At 37.7% G+C, this 15,163-nt stretch overlaps 1 protein-coding gene across 1 annotated transcript; it reads left to right on the forward strand.

The window, feature by feature from the left end:
- Positions 1–8,011: 8,011 nt before the first annotated feature.
- On the forward strand, positions 8,012–14,048 carry LOC106881309 (chitin deacetylase 7). The gene is made up of 2 exons (XM_089352092.1): positions 8,012–8,964; positions 11,978–14,048. The coding sequence occupies exon 2, from the start codon at positions 12,106–12,108 to the stop codon at positions 13,711–13,713; it is 1,608 nt and encodes a 535-aa protein (XP_089208218.1). The 5' UTR covers positions 8,012–8,964; positions 11,978–12,105; the 3' UTR covers positions 13,714–14,048.
- The last annotated feature ends 1,115 nt before the right edge of the window (positions 14,049–15,163 follow it).

Genomic DNA, 15,163 nt, shown 5'->3' on the forward strand with positions numbered 1-15,163 from the left:
TGTGTGTGCGTGTATGTGAGCGTGAGTGTGTGTGATTCTGTGTGTGAGTGTGTGCGTGTGATTGTGTGTGTATGAGCATGAGTGTGTGTGAGCGTGTGTGTGCATATGTGATTGTGTGTATGATTGTTTGTGTGACTGTGAATGCGTGTGAGAGTGTGTGTGTGTGTGTGTGTGTGTGATTGTGTTTGTGAGTGTGTGTGTGTGTGTGTGTGTGTGTGTGTGATTGTGTGTTTGTCCTCCACCACCGCTTGACAACCAGTGTTCGTGTGTCTACGTCCCAGTAATCTAATTACTCGGCAAATAACCTTCGAAAGAGTAAGTACTTGGCTTAAAAAAATAAGTACTGGCGTCGATTTGTTCGACTTAACCCTTCAAAACGGTGCGCCAGCATGGCCGCAGCCCGTTCTCTAGAACAGTAAAAGACAAAAGATAAACGATAAACAGCACCCTTATCTCTCTTAAATAGTTTTTGCAAGAGCTTCTGGTTCCCTGAGCATTGTACCTCTCTCTCTACCTCTTCTTAATAAACGCACAGGATACATCCACTTTTTCATCCCGTCATTCCGACCGTGACTCAATCTCAGAACATGTATTAAACACATTTTTAGATATTTTTCTTAATCCATTCTTAATTCTCTTGGAGCAAATTCTTTGTCGAACTTCCTACCTGCTTAAGCCCCAGTCGCCTCCTCCTCCTCCTCCTCCTCCTCCCACCATCGTTGTCGTCGCCGCCGCCATTATCATCGTCGTCGTCGTCGTTGTCATCATCATCATCATCATCTACGGACAACAAATTGTATATGTATCAGGTAAGATGCTGCATATATCCTATACTGCTTCTTAAATAACGACCTGTTGTTGATATCAAAAGGTGTTTGAATAATAGTTTAACTAGATGTGATCCATAAAGCAGTCAATAGATGTAACAAATTAACAATTCACAATGTAAAATTATAAACATCAGTTTTTGAAATAGAAATATGTATGGCATTATGAAATACAATGAAAATTTAGCAATATGTAACAAGTAAAAATGTGAAGGTTAATATGAAAAGAAAAATAGCAAAAGTGTTTACTGAATGAGAAAGAAACATTCAACACAAAAATATTCACATCAAAGCAGAATATAGTTTTAAAATAAGTCATATGGGACAAAAAAAACAGACATGGATAAAACCATAAACCCATAGAGCCAAATTTTTATCCAGAATCATTACGATTTCGGCGCTTGGAAAGAGTAGCTTTCAATCATTTAGAAAGCGTCAAAGTTCATATCAAAACAAAACGAGGATCTTTTTTAAAACGGGGGCCACATTTTTCATTAACGAAACACTTTGAAACTTAGAACACTGGTAGAATGTGTCATATAAAACATCTTTTTCTCTTAGTCTTCTTTAAAAAAAAAGAAATCCATAAATTATTCCATGTTAAAGTTGTCGTATTTCTGTAATTTCAACCAATCACTGACGTCCATTCAGCCGATATACATTAAGTGCCGACTACATAAACAGACGATTCTGAAACAATTAATCCTAACCCTAACCCTAACTCTAACCCTAACCCTAACACTAGGGTTAGGGTTAGGGTTAGGGTTAGGGTTAAAGCAAATTTAAAATGAAAAAAGCAAATAAAACGAAGAATCGTTTGTTTATGTAGTCGGCACTTAATGTATATCGACTGAATGGACGTCAGTGATTGGTTGAAATTATCGAAATAAGACAATTTTTTACATGAAATAAATTCGAATACAAAAATATTTTTCTGTTCTATAACACAAAATAGATAAGTATACGAAGTTTGAAAGTCTTTCGGTACCAAAAACACTACGTAAAACATTAATGAAAAATGTGGCCCCCGTTTTAATAAAGATCCCAAAACGAAAACAAGTCTTTAATAAAATTTTTAGTTTCGTGTATGATATTTTCAGAGATTTTAGAAATATCATACGAGACTTTAAAAATATCATACAAATGAAAGCAAACAAGACATCGGCAAAAGTCTAGTTCAAAAATATGAACAGACAAATACTTAGTATAAGCAAAGCTGTAAAATAGAATATTACATGAAAAATACGGAAAGATTACCTTGGACAAAGATTTTTAATAAAGTCTGTGAATGTTATATGAGCGTGTGTCAGTTTGTGAATGGATGTCCATCTGATGAGAGTGAGTATGTGTGAGAAAACTCGCAGTTCAGGACAGTACCAACCAGCACCGCCACAGGCTCTTGCAAAATGCGTGAATATGCTTGTATTTATACGATGTATTTTACTCAAAAGGGATATAGCGTCCCTACTTTAAAGTGTTACAAAATTAAGAACGCCCTATTTGTGTCTAAAAAGATATTAAAACAGTCATTTGAAAAGCAGAGAAAAGTGGCTGATCTGGAGATTATTGTTACATCTGTTTTTATGACATCTAAAAGTAAAGCTTGGTTTTAAATGTTCCTTTAAAATGGTTACGTGACGTCCTTAACTTAGCCGACACTTGCAGTCGAGTATGGCCTGGTAATTTGTCCCACACTTTCACTAATTGTTTTAGGTACTTATGTAGTTACCAGCAGACCGACATCACAGCTCTCTCAACCTTAGCTTAACGAAAAGTCGAGGTCCTGACAAGAAAGAGAGAGTGAAAGAGCTGTACCAGTACATGGCTGATACTCATTTTCAGCTGAGTAGAATGCAACAGCATGAAATAAGTTCCTTGCTCAATGACATAACGCGTCGCCCGCTCTAGGAATCGAAATCACTTAACTATTCTGCTACAAATATATTGTTTCATGAAAGTCCCATTTTGAGAACCCGGTCCACTGTGCCTTGCAGGATTGTCTTCGCTAGGCTGGAGATTCTTGTCACATGACCAGGGCACTTTAGTTTCCTTGTCTTTACAATCGTCAGCAGATCCTTTTGTGGTCCAGTAGCCTAGATTATTCTCATCCTCACTTCGTTATCTGTCACATTCATTGCACCAGATACCTAGAAGCCGTCTGATGTGTCTCATCTTCATTCCGCTTACCTTTTATAATACTTTAAGGATATTATGGATTTGTAGTGTTTTTTGCATTCAGAAAAAAACAAAAAATAACTTTCTTAAGTATGATAGCTAAGTGTTGAGAGATCACGGATCTATTTTAAAACGGGGGCCACATTTTTCATTAATGTTTTACGTAGTGTTTTTGGTACGGAAAGACTTTCAAACTTCGTATACTTATCTATTTTGTGTTATAGAACACAAAAAATATTTTTGTATTCGAATTTATTTCATATAAAAAATTGTCTTATTTCGATGATTTCAACCAATCACTGACAAGTATTCAGTTGTTTATATTTACTCCTTTGGCTGATTAAGCGATGTAAAGCGTATTTAATCTCCATACCTTCGTTTTATTTGCTTTTTTCATTTTAAATTTGCTTTAACCCTAACCCTAACCCTAACCCTAACCCTAACCCTACAGTTAGGGTTAGGGTTAGGGTTAGGGTTAATTGTTTCAGAATCGTTTGTTTATGTAGTCGGCACTTAATGTATATCGGCTGAATGGACGTCAGTGATTGGTTGAAATTACAGAAATACGACAACTTTAACATGGAAAAACTTATGGATTTCTTTTTTTTTTAAAGAAGACTAAGAGAAAAAGATGTTTTATATGACACATTCTACCAGTGTTCCAAGTTTCAAAGTGTTTCGTTAATGAAAAATGTGGCTCCCGTTTTAAAAAAGATCCGAGATCACTATAATTGAACATCCAGTCAATGATTTTAGAGCCAGCAGTCACTCTTGAGCGAGTATGGCTTGCTTACATGTATCGTGGTTTTGCTAATTGTTTCAGTCGCAAGTAGATATAGGTACCCTCTCGACTCACCCACCCTTCGAAGCAGTAAAACCATCCAGGATGTGACTGCTGGAGGAGCAGAAAGTTACTTCAGCATTCGGCTGGTATTCATTTTCATCTGTGTAGACTGGAACAACGTGAAAAAAAATGTACCTTGCTAAAGAAATTCAATCTTACATTTTAGAAGCTAAATAGCATAAAATGGCGTAGACGTGATGCTGAAAGCTTCGAGATTTGTGAAAATCTAACAGTAAGCATAGAAAACCTTAAGGATACGACTTTATAATCCAGACTCTACCAGAATACTGCTGGAGAAATCTAAAATGCTAGCTATAAAAACAATTAGGAAATGGTTCACCTTAGGGTTACAGGTTGTCCAGTTTCAAACGAAACGAAATATTCGCACAGAATTGAAATGAGTTAATGTGTCCCTATGGAAAAACACAAGATTAGAAGCCTAAAATTCAGTGGTAAATCGTATTGTCACTTCTCATAAACAGTGTCAGACCAAGAGAATATACAAACTCCCACGACATACGCACACACAATACATACACACGCACGCACACAAATATATATATATATATATATGTATCTGTGTGTATACGTATATATATATATATATATATATATATATATATATATATATAAGCAGACACACATATGCACATACATACATACATGTATGTATGTATGTATGTATGCATGTATGTGTGTGTGTATTTATTTGAAAATTGCAACCAAGATATTTGCGTAAGATAATGAACAAAGTAAGTCGTTTGACATCAAACGTTTTTTCTGTTAAATGCAAGACTTCCATCAGCTTGGTGCGAGATTTGTTCTATGTTTACAACTGTCATCTTGTCACGTACTCGTAGAAGATATGCAATAACTGAATTGAGTATATAGACCCAATGCTGCCCGTGAACCCTTTGTTCTCCTAATGAATCTTGGAAAAACTGTTTGTCTGTTTCCACCAACTCCAGGCATGTAGTTATTATGAGCTGGAGATTTTTATTGATAGCTACCAAGTTCGTGTAACTGTAACCGCTCTATAAATGATTAAATATTTTTTGTGTGTAGGAAAAGATAACTGATGGGTTTAAGGCTTTCGAAGGCAGAGTTTAGTCATAAAGTCACATTAAACGATCAACTAAGAGCACTACTACAGTGCCACATAAATAATATACAGGAAACGTCTGAAACTCCTGGTACACTTTCACCAGCGTTGCATCCGGGTTATTTTGCGCATTCAGTGGTTCCCATACATTCATATCATTGAAACGTTGAAGAAAGCTGGTTTAGCCAGTGTAGAAATCATATATTCAACGTCATAGATTAAGATGAACCGGACATCTAGTGAGAGAAATAAGTAAAACGTACTGTCAAGCAACTGCTTTACAAACAAAAACCTAAGGATTGTCATTGTGCTTCATGTACTGCATTAAATCAATACATGTGAAGACGAGGCGAGCTTTCAGAAAGTGGGAAGTAATAGAGACAAAAATGTACTCTATTATAACTGTTTCATGTAGAGCGTTTGTTTTTTTACAAGCCGGTCTTTTAAATCATAAGAAAGATCATGTTGGGTCACTAAGTGCAGGGTTTTATTATGATCAATGTTCATAAGTTAAGTCTTTTGTATGACTGGAATGTGGAAACGTATGCAATAGTAACTCAGGTCTCGTGCCTGCGCATGGGAAAATTCATAGTCAACCTTGACTTCTGGAAGCTTTTGAAATTTCTGGAAAAAAAGAAAAGGTTATATAATAGATAAAAAGAGGAAAATAGGAAATTAATCCCATACAAAATGGAGTGAACTAAGAATGTAAGGTCACCTTTTTTATTCTAAAACACTTAAACAGTCCGCCAGAAGACTTTACCTCTTTCCTGCACATCATTAGCATACATCAAATGTGTTTACAGTGATCCCTCGACTATCGCGGGTGTTACGTTCCAAATCCGCGAAGTAGAAACAGTACTGTAATGTATTTATTATTATTATTTTTTAAATTTGTATATATTTATTTTATTATAAATGCAAAACAACACCACACACTCGCTTCCCGAGTTTCGTTTTCCATACAGTATATGCGATTTTTTGTTTACTCATCTACGGTACATTACAGGAATTTTAATCGAACAAATCAACTCCCGTACTTATTTTCTTTTTAAGCTTGGTACTTATTCTATGTCTTGTTTACTGAACCGCTAAGTTCATAAACACACCAACACCGATTGGCAAGCACTGTGGGACGGAAACACACACACACACACATACATACACGACGGTCTTTCAGTTTCCGTCTATGTCTATCAGATGCATTCACAAAGCTTTGGTCGGCCCGAATCTATAGTAGAAGACACTTGCCCAAGGCGCCATACAGTGGGACTGAACCCAGAATCATGTGGTTGGGAAGCAAACTTCTTACCACACAGCCACGCCTGCGTCTATACTAAAGATTTTAGGATTAAAAAGTAACTTGCTTCTGAAAGTAACAAACAGTGATATAAGATCCTACAAACATAAAGGGAACCAATATTAGAACAGCAATAATAATTTCTTTCATTGGAACATGGTTACCGAGTTTTAGGAACTTAGAATGTAAAGATGGGCGAAATGCGGTTAATAATTTTGTCCGGCGTGCTAACGACTCTACCAGCTCGCTGTTTTAAATATAACAAGAGCACTCAGAGAGCGCAAACCTCCGCCAAGGTAACACCAACGTCCTGATTTCTTTTATAAGGCACAAGGCCTCCATAAAGATGGGACAACACAAAAACAGACAAAACAACACAATGGGGTACATAAAAACACATATCGTATGAAATTATGGATACACTGAAAAATGTGGATGGAATGACTTACCTACCCCGCCCCATAAACAGACAGTTTCATTTTACTGTTTTTAAATAAAGTTTTACTAATAATTCAATATCATGTCTTGTATCTGTTGGTTTTCTTTTTCTTTCCTTTTTTTTTTTTTAAAATTTACACAAAGTCACTATTACACCATATAATCCATTAAATCTTCGAATGTCACCACCGGCGGCAACTCATTGAAACGAAACTGTACCATTGTCACTTCTATCTTTTCCCTCAATAATCCTTTCTACTAAAGGCACAAGGCCTGAAATTTTGCGGGGAGGGGATTAGTCGATTATATCGACCCCAGTGTTTCATTGTTACTTAATTTATTGACTCTGAAAGGATGAAAGGTAAAGTCGATCTCGTTGGAATTTGAACTCAGAACGTAGCAGCAGGCGAAACATCGCTAAGCATTTCGCCCGGCGTGCTAACGATTCTACTAGCTCGCTGCTTTAAATATAATAATCCTTTCTACTAAAGGCACAAGGCCTGAAATTTTGGGGAGAGGGGACTTGTCGATTACGTCGATCTCAGTGTTTTACTGGTACTTAATTTATTGACCCCCGATAAGATGAAAGGCAAAGTCGACTTCCGTGGAATTCGAACTCAGAACGTAGCGGCAGACGAAACATCGCTAGGCATTTCGCCCGGTGTGCTAACGATTCTGCCAGCTTGCCGTTATTGATTTCAGTTTTTGGTATAAGGCCAATAGTTTTGGGGGAAGGGAATAAGTCGATTACGTCGACCCTGGTGTTTAGCTGGTACTTATTTTATCGACTCCGATAGGATGAAAGGCTAAGTCGACCTCGGCGGAATTTGAACTCAAAACGTAAAGACGGACGAAATACCGCTAAGCCTTTTGCCCGACGTGCTAACGGTTCTGCCAATGATCTAGTTAATTCAGAAAACAAAATAGAAAAGAAAACGAAAAAAAAAAAAAAGAACTTAACTCGATCTAGTTCATATCAAGGGGGAGAGCGATGTGGGCGGCACCTTTTGGGTCAGCTGTCTATACCTGTACTGGGGACGAAGGCGGCAAACTCAAGAGCTGCCCCAGACAGCATAGATTCTAGCTACACCACCGACTCGATCTTGGTAGGATCCGAACTGAAAATGTTGCAAGACGATAACAAATATGTAAGATCTGTGTCCAACACATTACCGGTTTAATCACTTCGTCGTCTCAAACAACAACCTAACGAGTATTAAGATTAGTATTGTTTGAAAAATAGTAAAGAAAAACATACAATCAATTAAGAAAATAAAGAAACCACATTCTTTGGAAAACAAAATCTATGCCAATAATTAACCGAAGCAAAAGGTGCTGTTTGAAGTCACCCGCACCGATCAATCATAAGGTCTGAAGAAAATTGACTGAATTGGCAAAGTACTTTTACGTGAGAAGCTAAAACCTTGTGGCATTTTCTTCACCCATGCCAGGTCAGAGAGGAAACTTCGTGACTGCAGTTTCAATGAAGATATAACTCATCATGCCTTTAGTTATTTGACCCGACATCAACCGGATTAATTAATACGTCGAAAAACGTGATCTCCTTCGAAATACGATACACCATTTTCTTTCAACACATTGATGATTGCACAACCTTACATCGAACTATGTCACTATGTACATGAAAACTAGCACATACACACATATACGCACACATACATACATACATACAAACATAAACACACGAACGCCACACACACATATGCATATAGATGTGTATATATGTATGTATATATACTTATATTTATGTGTCTGTGCGTAAATTTAAGAGTATTCATACATAGGTGCACACGCACACACATACATATGAATACGCACGTACACCCGCCCACACACACATGCGCACAATTTTGGGGTTTAGTTGATATATATATAATTCAGTTCCTGGATTTAGTTTGCTAAATCCGAGAAAGAACACGTAATGTATTCCCGTTTCTGTCTCTTTATAAGTGAACATGATGAAATGTGCAAGAGACCCTGTTATACTAAATACTTATAGATTGGAGAGGAAACGATTCCAGTGATTATAGAAGGAAAAAAAGGACTCCGTTAATCTTGCTTCACGTCAAATTAATAGGAATGAAATTCTGTTTTTAATAAGTGATATGATACAACTGTTTACATTTTGAAATATTTCTTTGATTGAACAATCAGTCAGTGATTCTCATTGATTTCTGCTGATAAAACATTTTAAAAAAGACTTATGGAGCAACGTTGAAAAGAAATATTGATGTATAAAACCAGCAAAAAAAAGCAGGTGAGCTTATTATTATTATTATTATTATTATTATTATTATTATTATTATTATTATTATTATTATTATTATTATTATTATGATTATTATTATTATTATTATTATTATTATTATTATTATTATTATTATTATTAAAACTGTTACATGCTATATTAATTAGTAGAGATGTCTTGAGGTTTTGTGCAATCTTGTATTCTGCAAGAATTCTAAGATTCTTGAGATTTGAGGAGTGTTGTCACATACCTTGTTGTCAGCTGAGCATGCTATGTCTATGACCCAGCATAATTTGTTTTCTTTCTCAATTAAGACTGTTTGGCTTCCTATTCTCTATCTCATGGTCGCACTGAATCATAAAATCCCATAGGATCATTGCATTTATATTTTCGACGGTGCGTTCAGGTTTGTTGTCGTACCAATTTTTTGCTCTGTCAAGTCCATACTTGTGGCAAAGTATCCAATGGACAAGCCTGGCTATATTGTCGTGGCGTCTCTTATAATTCCTTCTGGGCTAGTGGCGTACATTGGTTGGTAATATGCCATACGGTTTCACCGTTTTCTCCACAGATTCTGCACTTATCACTTTCTCTATTTTATGTAGTTTGTTCTTAGTGCTTGCTCTCGGGCAGCACAGATTAGAGCCTCCGTTTCCGGTTTTAAATCACTTTTAGTCATCCACAGTCATCTTTTTTCTCTGTCTGTCTTATCTTCAACATCTCTATGAAATTGACCATGCATTCTTTTCTTTACCCATCTATTTTCAGTTACATTCGTTTTTAATTTCTTGTATAGTGTTTTGTCATTCATCCTACACAAGCCTGACCTTCTTACTTCTAATAATAGCGGTTCTGTGGCATTTTTTACATACCATGCTATGTTGTTTTCTTCTGCTCTAATGCTGTGTTCGCATCCAATAAGTCCCCCTCCCCCTCTTTTTCTTGGTACATACAATCTGTCTGTGTCACTTTTTGTGTGGAGTGACCCATATCTAGTTAGCAACTTCCTTGTCTTTCTGTCTAAGCTGTTTAGCTCGTCAGCTCTCCATCCGATTACCCCTGCTCTATATCTAAGGAGTGAAACCACCCAGGTGTTGATAGATCTTATTCCGTCCGTTTACTTTCGACTTAAGGATCAGTCACAGTCTGCGCAAGTACTCCATCTTAAACTTTTCTGTCATTTCTTTCTCTATCAATTTATCCATTTCCAAAATCCCCGAGTACTTATAGCCAGTCTCTTCTATCTGCTTCATAACCTCTCCCGATGGTATCGTTAACCCGTCCGTGCATTTGATTTTGCCTCTCTTCAAGACTAACACACCACACTTTCTCAGTCCTAACTCCATTCTGATATCAGCATTGAAGGTATACACCGTATCAACGAGGGAACTGACTTGGGCTTCATCTTTACCATAAAGTTTGAGGTCATCCATGAATAACAAATGGTTGACTTCTTGTTGGCGGCTTTTGAATACATACCCAGCTTTTGCTTTCCTCAGTGTTAGTGGTATCAAGCACAGTACAAAGATCAGTGGGGACAAGCAGTCCCCTTGGAAGATGCCCCTCCTAATTTCTACTGTCTCTAAACTTCTTCCGTATGCTGTCAGGTCAGGCCTCCAATTCGCCATACTTTATCCAAGCAATCGTTCAACATTCGATGCAATACCAAATAGGTCCATACATTTCATAATCTAAGAATGTGGGATCATATCGTACACCTTACGATAGTCGATCCATGACATGGCTAAGTTACTTTTCCTCCTCTTGCAGTCTCTGAGTAGTTTTATCTATCAGGAGTTGATCCTTGGTACCTCTGCACTTACGCTTGCAACCCTTCTGCCCATGTGGCAGGACTCCATGTTTTTTCCAAATTTTGGTACATTGACTCTGCGAGTATTCCAGTCAATAACTTCCACATAAGTGGCAAACAGTATATCGGCCTGTAATTGTCTATAAGTACCTGTTGAAAACTGGGGTCGATGTAATCGAATCGACTTTATCCGCTCCCTGCAAATTTCAGGTCCTTGTGCCTATAATAGAAAGGACTACTACTACTACTACTACTACTACTACTACTACTACTACTACTACTGTTGCTGTGGCGGCGCCGGCGAGGTTGTCTGACAAAATGCTTAGTAGCACATCTTTCAGCATTGCGTTCTGAGTTAAAATTATTTTTTAAATTAGATACAAGGCCAACAATTTTACGGGGAAGGCGAAAGACACCATCGACTCCAGTACTTGAATAGAATTTTGCGTAATCGATCCCGTAAAAATGAAAAGACGAAAGGCAAAATTGACCTCGGTGGGATTTGGACTCAAAACGCAAAAACCCAATGAAGTCAACCTTACTTTTTATTCCTCTGGGGTTCATCAAATAGTTTACTATTTCAGTTAACTCTCTAAGAAAGACATTATGTTTTCTTGTTAGGGTTGTTGGCACTCCGTCGCTTACGACATCGAGGGTTCCAGTTGATCCGATCAACGGAACAGTCTGCTCGTGAAATTAACATGCAAGTGGCTGAGCACTCCACAGACACGTGTACCCTTAACGTAGTTCTCGGGGATATTCAGCGTGACACAGTGTGACAAGGCTGACCCTTTGAATTACAGGCACAACAGAAACAGGAAGTAAGAGTGAGAGAAAGTTGTGGTGAAAGAGTACAGCAGGGTTCGCCACCATCCCCTGCCAGAGCCTCGTGGAGCTTTAGGTGTTTTCGCTCAATAAACACTCACAACACACGGTCTGGGAATCGAAACCGCGATCTTATGACCGCGAGTCCGCTGCCCTAACCACTGGGCCATTGCGCCTCCACTCTTGTTAGGGTAGCCTGTGAGAAAGCAAAATTATATGCCTGGCTCAGAAATGCAACTAAGTCATTGTATTAGCTATGGGTTGTCCTCATGAGACCTTCTAGGTCATCATTATAGACATTCAATGGGCATCTTTTTATCATGTTAATTAAAATATCAATGCCTTCTTTTAATTTTAATTTTAATATTTCGTAAAATATCATTTCAGACTGCCGAACCGTCCTCAGCGCCAACGAACGCCAGTATTTTCTTAATCATCAATCAGCTCTGAAACAGAAAGGTTGGATCATTTTTTTCTCCTAATCTTCATCAACACGGAACGGGCGAACAATTAAAATGAAACTGTTAATCTCAAAACAACCACTTGCTCTGCTTATTGTTATCACATTATTAAGTATATCGAACGGTCAAGATGACTGCAATTCATTGAACTGTGTGCTTCCGAACTGCAATTGTAAAAGCTCAAATATACCACATGGGTTGTCGAAAGATGTCGTACCACAGCTTGTCATGATTACATTTGATGATGCAGTCACAATAGATAACTATGAAACCTACAGTCATTTAATGACCGGTATTACGAATCCGAACGGCTGTCCAATCAGTGCTACTTTCTTTGTCTCACACGAATACACTGATTACAAGACAGTACAGCAACTCCATTCACAGGGCCACGAAATTGCCAGTCATTCGATTTCACATCGTTTTCCACCATCTTGGTGGGAAACAGCTAATTATACTGATTGGTATTCAGAAATACAGGGTCAGCGTGAAATGCTTTCTACTTGGGCTCATATCGATAAATCCGAAATCAAAGGTATGCGTGCCCCATTTCTACAGCCTGGGGGAAACTGGCAATTTCAGATTATTTCAGATTTAAAACGCGATGGTTTTAAATATGATGCTTCATTAGTCTCTTACATTCATAAAATTGATCCATACGCTCCTCCAATATGGCCGTATACCCTAGACTTTCCATCAGTTGATGATTGTGGGGTAAAACCGTGTCCAGATTGGACATTTCGTGGTTTATGGGAAATCCCATTGGTCGAATACGAAGACAAAGACGGTACTCTTTGCGCTATGTTAGATGAATGTGATACGTCTAGGTCAGAAGAAGAGCTTTATAATGTCATTATGAAGAACTTCGAGAACCATTACAATACCAACAGGGCTCCTTTCGGAATTTATATGCATTCACCATGGTTAAAAAATCCTTCTAATTTTAATGTGGTTCGGCGATTTATGCAAGACATATCTACTCGGGGTGATGTTTGGTTTGTGTCACAATCAAAAGTACTTGATTGGATCCAAAATCCTAAGACACTGCAATCGATGGACACGTTTTCACCATTTAATTGTTGGTTACACCACAGCCCCTGGGTGTGTACAGACGACCAGTCTATTACATGCGTCTATGATACTGCTGGATTTCTAGTCTGGCCGAAAAGAATTTCAAAAAGAAATGCTGTTTTTCCGAAAAATAATATTTCTACTGTCTTAGATCAGGAGTATTTCAATCGGCAACACGCTCGAGCAACACGTAAAATGAAGCTTTGGAGTCAGTCGACCGGATTAAATTTTCCAGGTAGGACTACAGAAACCCTTTATAATGATGCAACTCCATCTTACGACTATGGGGAGTCATATGGTGTATATTACAACGGTCAAAATGAACCAGGCTTCATACCATATCTAAAACCAAATGAAGATGCAAATCATCAAGAAGGTTATTATTCTGAAGATTCTGGAACACCAGAACGAGAAGCAGGTGACGCCAAATTAACATCAAATCTTCTTGCGTCTATCTTAGGTCCAAAAAATATGGCGAGAATCGGTGTTAGTCGTAAAAAGAGACAGTCCAACACATTCCATGAACTTCACATATGTTCGGAATATTGTCCTTTTCGGTACCCTTGGCTTAACAACATCGATGGCCAATAAGATAGATACGCCAAACATGTACAAAAATATATTATTTTCCTTTTTTACGAATTTTTTTAGAGTGTTTTAGGTTTTGATTTTGAAATTATTTTTTATGGCTTAGTCAGTGGAGCCAAAGCAGTGCTTAGTACCCTCTTCAGGGCCTCAGTCACTGGTAGAAGTGGAGACCAGGCCTAAATGCTTACCGTAGAGTAAATACCAATAAAGGCGTCCAAAGACCAGTTATTACATTAAACCTTTAATATACAGATTATCCTGTCAAATGTAATGCTTATTTATTCACATTGTTTTGAATTAAACAGGCATTATCTCGTAGCTTCGAGATTTCGATGAAATTATTGTTTATTTTTTAGAATGACATTGTAGGGTAAGTATGAGGGGCCAGATTTATTCAATTTGAACATAAAACAGGATTTTTCAGCCGGATAAGGACAGTTTAAGCGCTAAGAGTTAAATAAGATTTCGCTTCTACCCAAGCCAAGGAACAATCCCTCTGACAGGTTGCCGCACAGTTTCCGTCTACCAAATTCTAATCACGAAATTTTGAACTATTTGGAGCTATGGTAGATGAAACCTACTCAAAATTCCGTGCAGTAGGAACAAACCCCAAACCATATAACTGAAGAGAACTCCTAAACTGTACAACCACGACTAAGCCAGAAAGCAAAGACGACATTCAACAAACATCAACAATCAACAATAGATTCACTTTATCTATAGGTTCCCATATAACAGTGTATATACAGGCTGTATATTCGGTTCTCAGTATTTAATCTTGGCAGACATATGAGGCACGCGGTACACTGAATTACCTCCTGGTTTATCAACTCGGACTTTCTTGGATTATCAATTCAATAAAATTCGGATTGTCCTTCTGGATTACATCGGATCTATTTTATTGTATTATGTACATGTGTGTGTGTGTGTGTGTGTGTGTGTGTGTGTGTGTGTGCAAGCATGTCAGTATATATGCAATATGTATGTATATGTGTGTGTATTCATTTTTATCTTTTGCTATTGACTTTTCTATTCTGTTGGACAAACCGTTGTGTTATGGCTGAATTAGGAATTCTGTGCGGTAATGTAAACTTCATTCGGTTAATCGCAGTCTGATGATTAGTTACGCCGAGAAGGGTTCATTGCGCAACACTTACATAATAAGCTACAGCTAGTTAAGAAACATGTGTAGCTTACATTTTACCTGTTCCACTCCTACAATTTGAAATGCCATTAGCATTTTTAGCAGCATTAGTTGCTAACAGTGAGCTATATTGAAACTATCAGCTTATCGAATGTCCGGCGAATATGGTGGATGGAGCATCGCTTAACATTCAAACTGCTCCAGCCTTTGGAATGTCATCCTTGCAGTATGTAGTCGAGCATTATCCTGATAGAAGAAGTCCTTTCGTCTTGAAAGCAAAGATGGTCGTTTTTCTTCTAGCGCTGACTT

Source organism: Octopus bimaculoides, chromosome 5 (assembly GCF_046866305.1).
Source record: "Octopus bimaculoides isolate indiv1 chromosome 5, ASM4686630v1, whole genome shotgun sequence".
In the NCBI taxonomy this organism is placed as follows: Eukaryota; Metazoa; Mollusca; class Cephalopoda; order Octopoda; family Octopodidae; genus Octopus; species Octopus bimaculoides.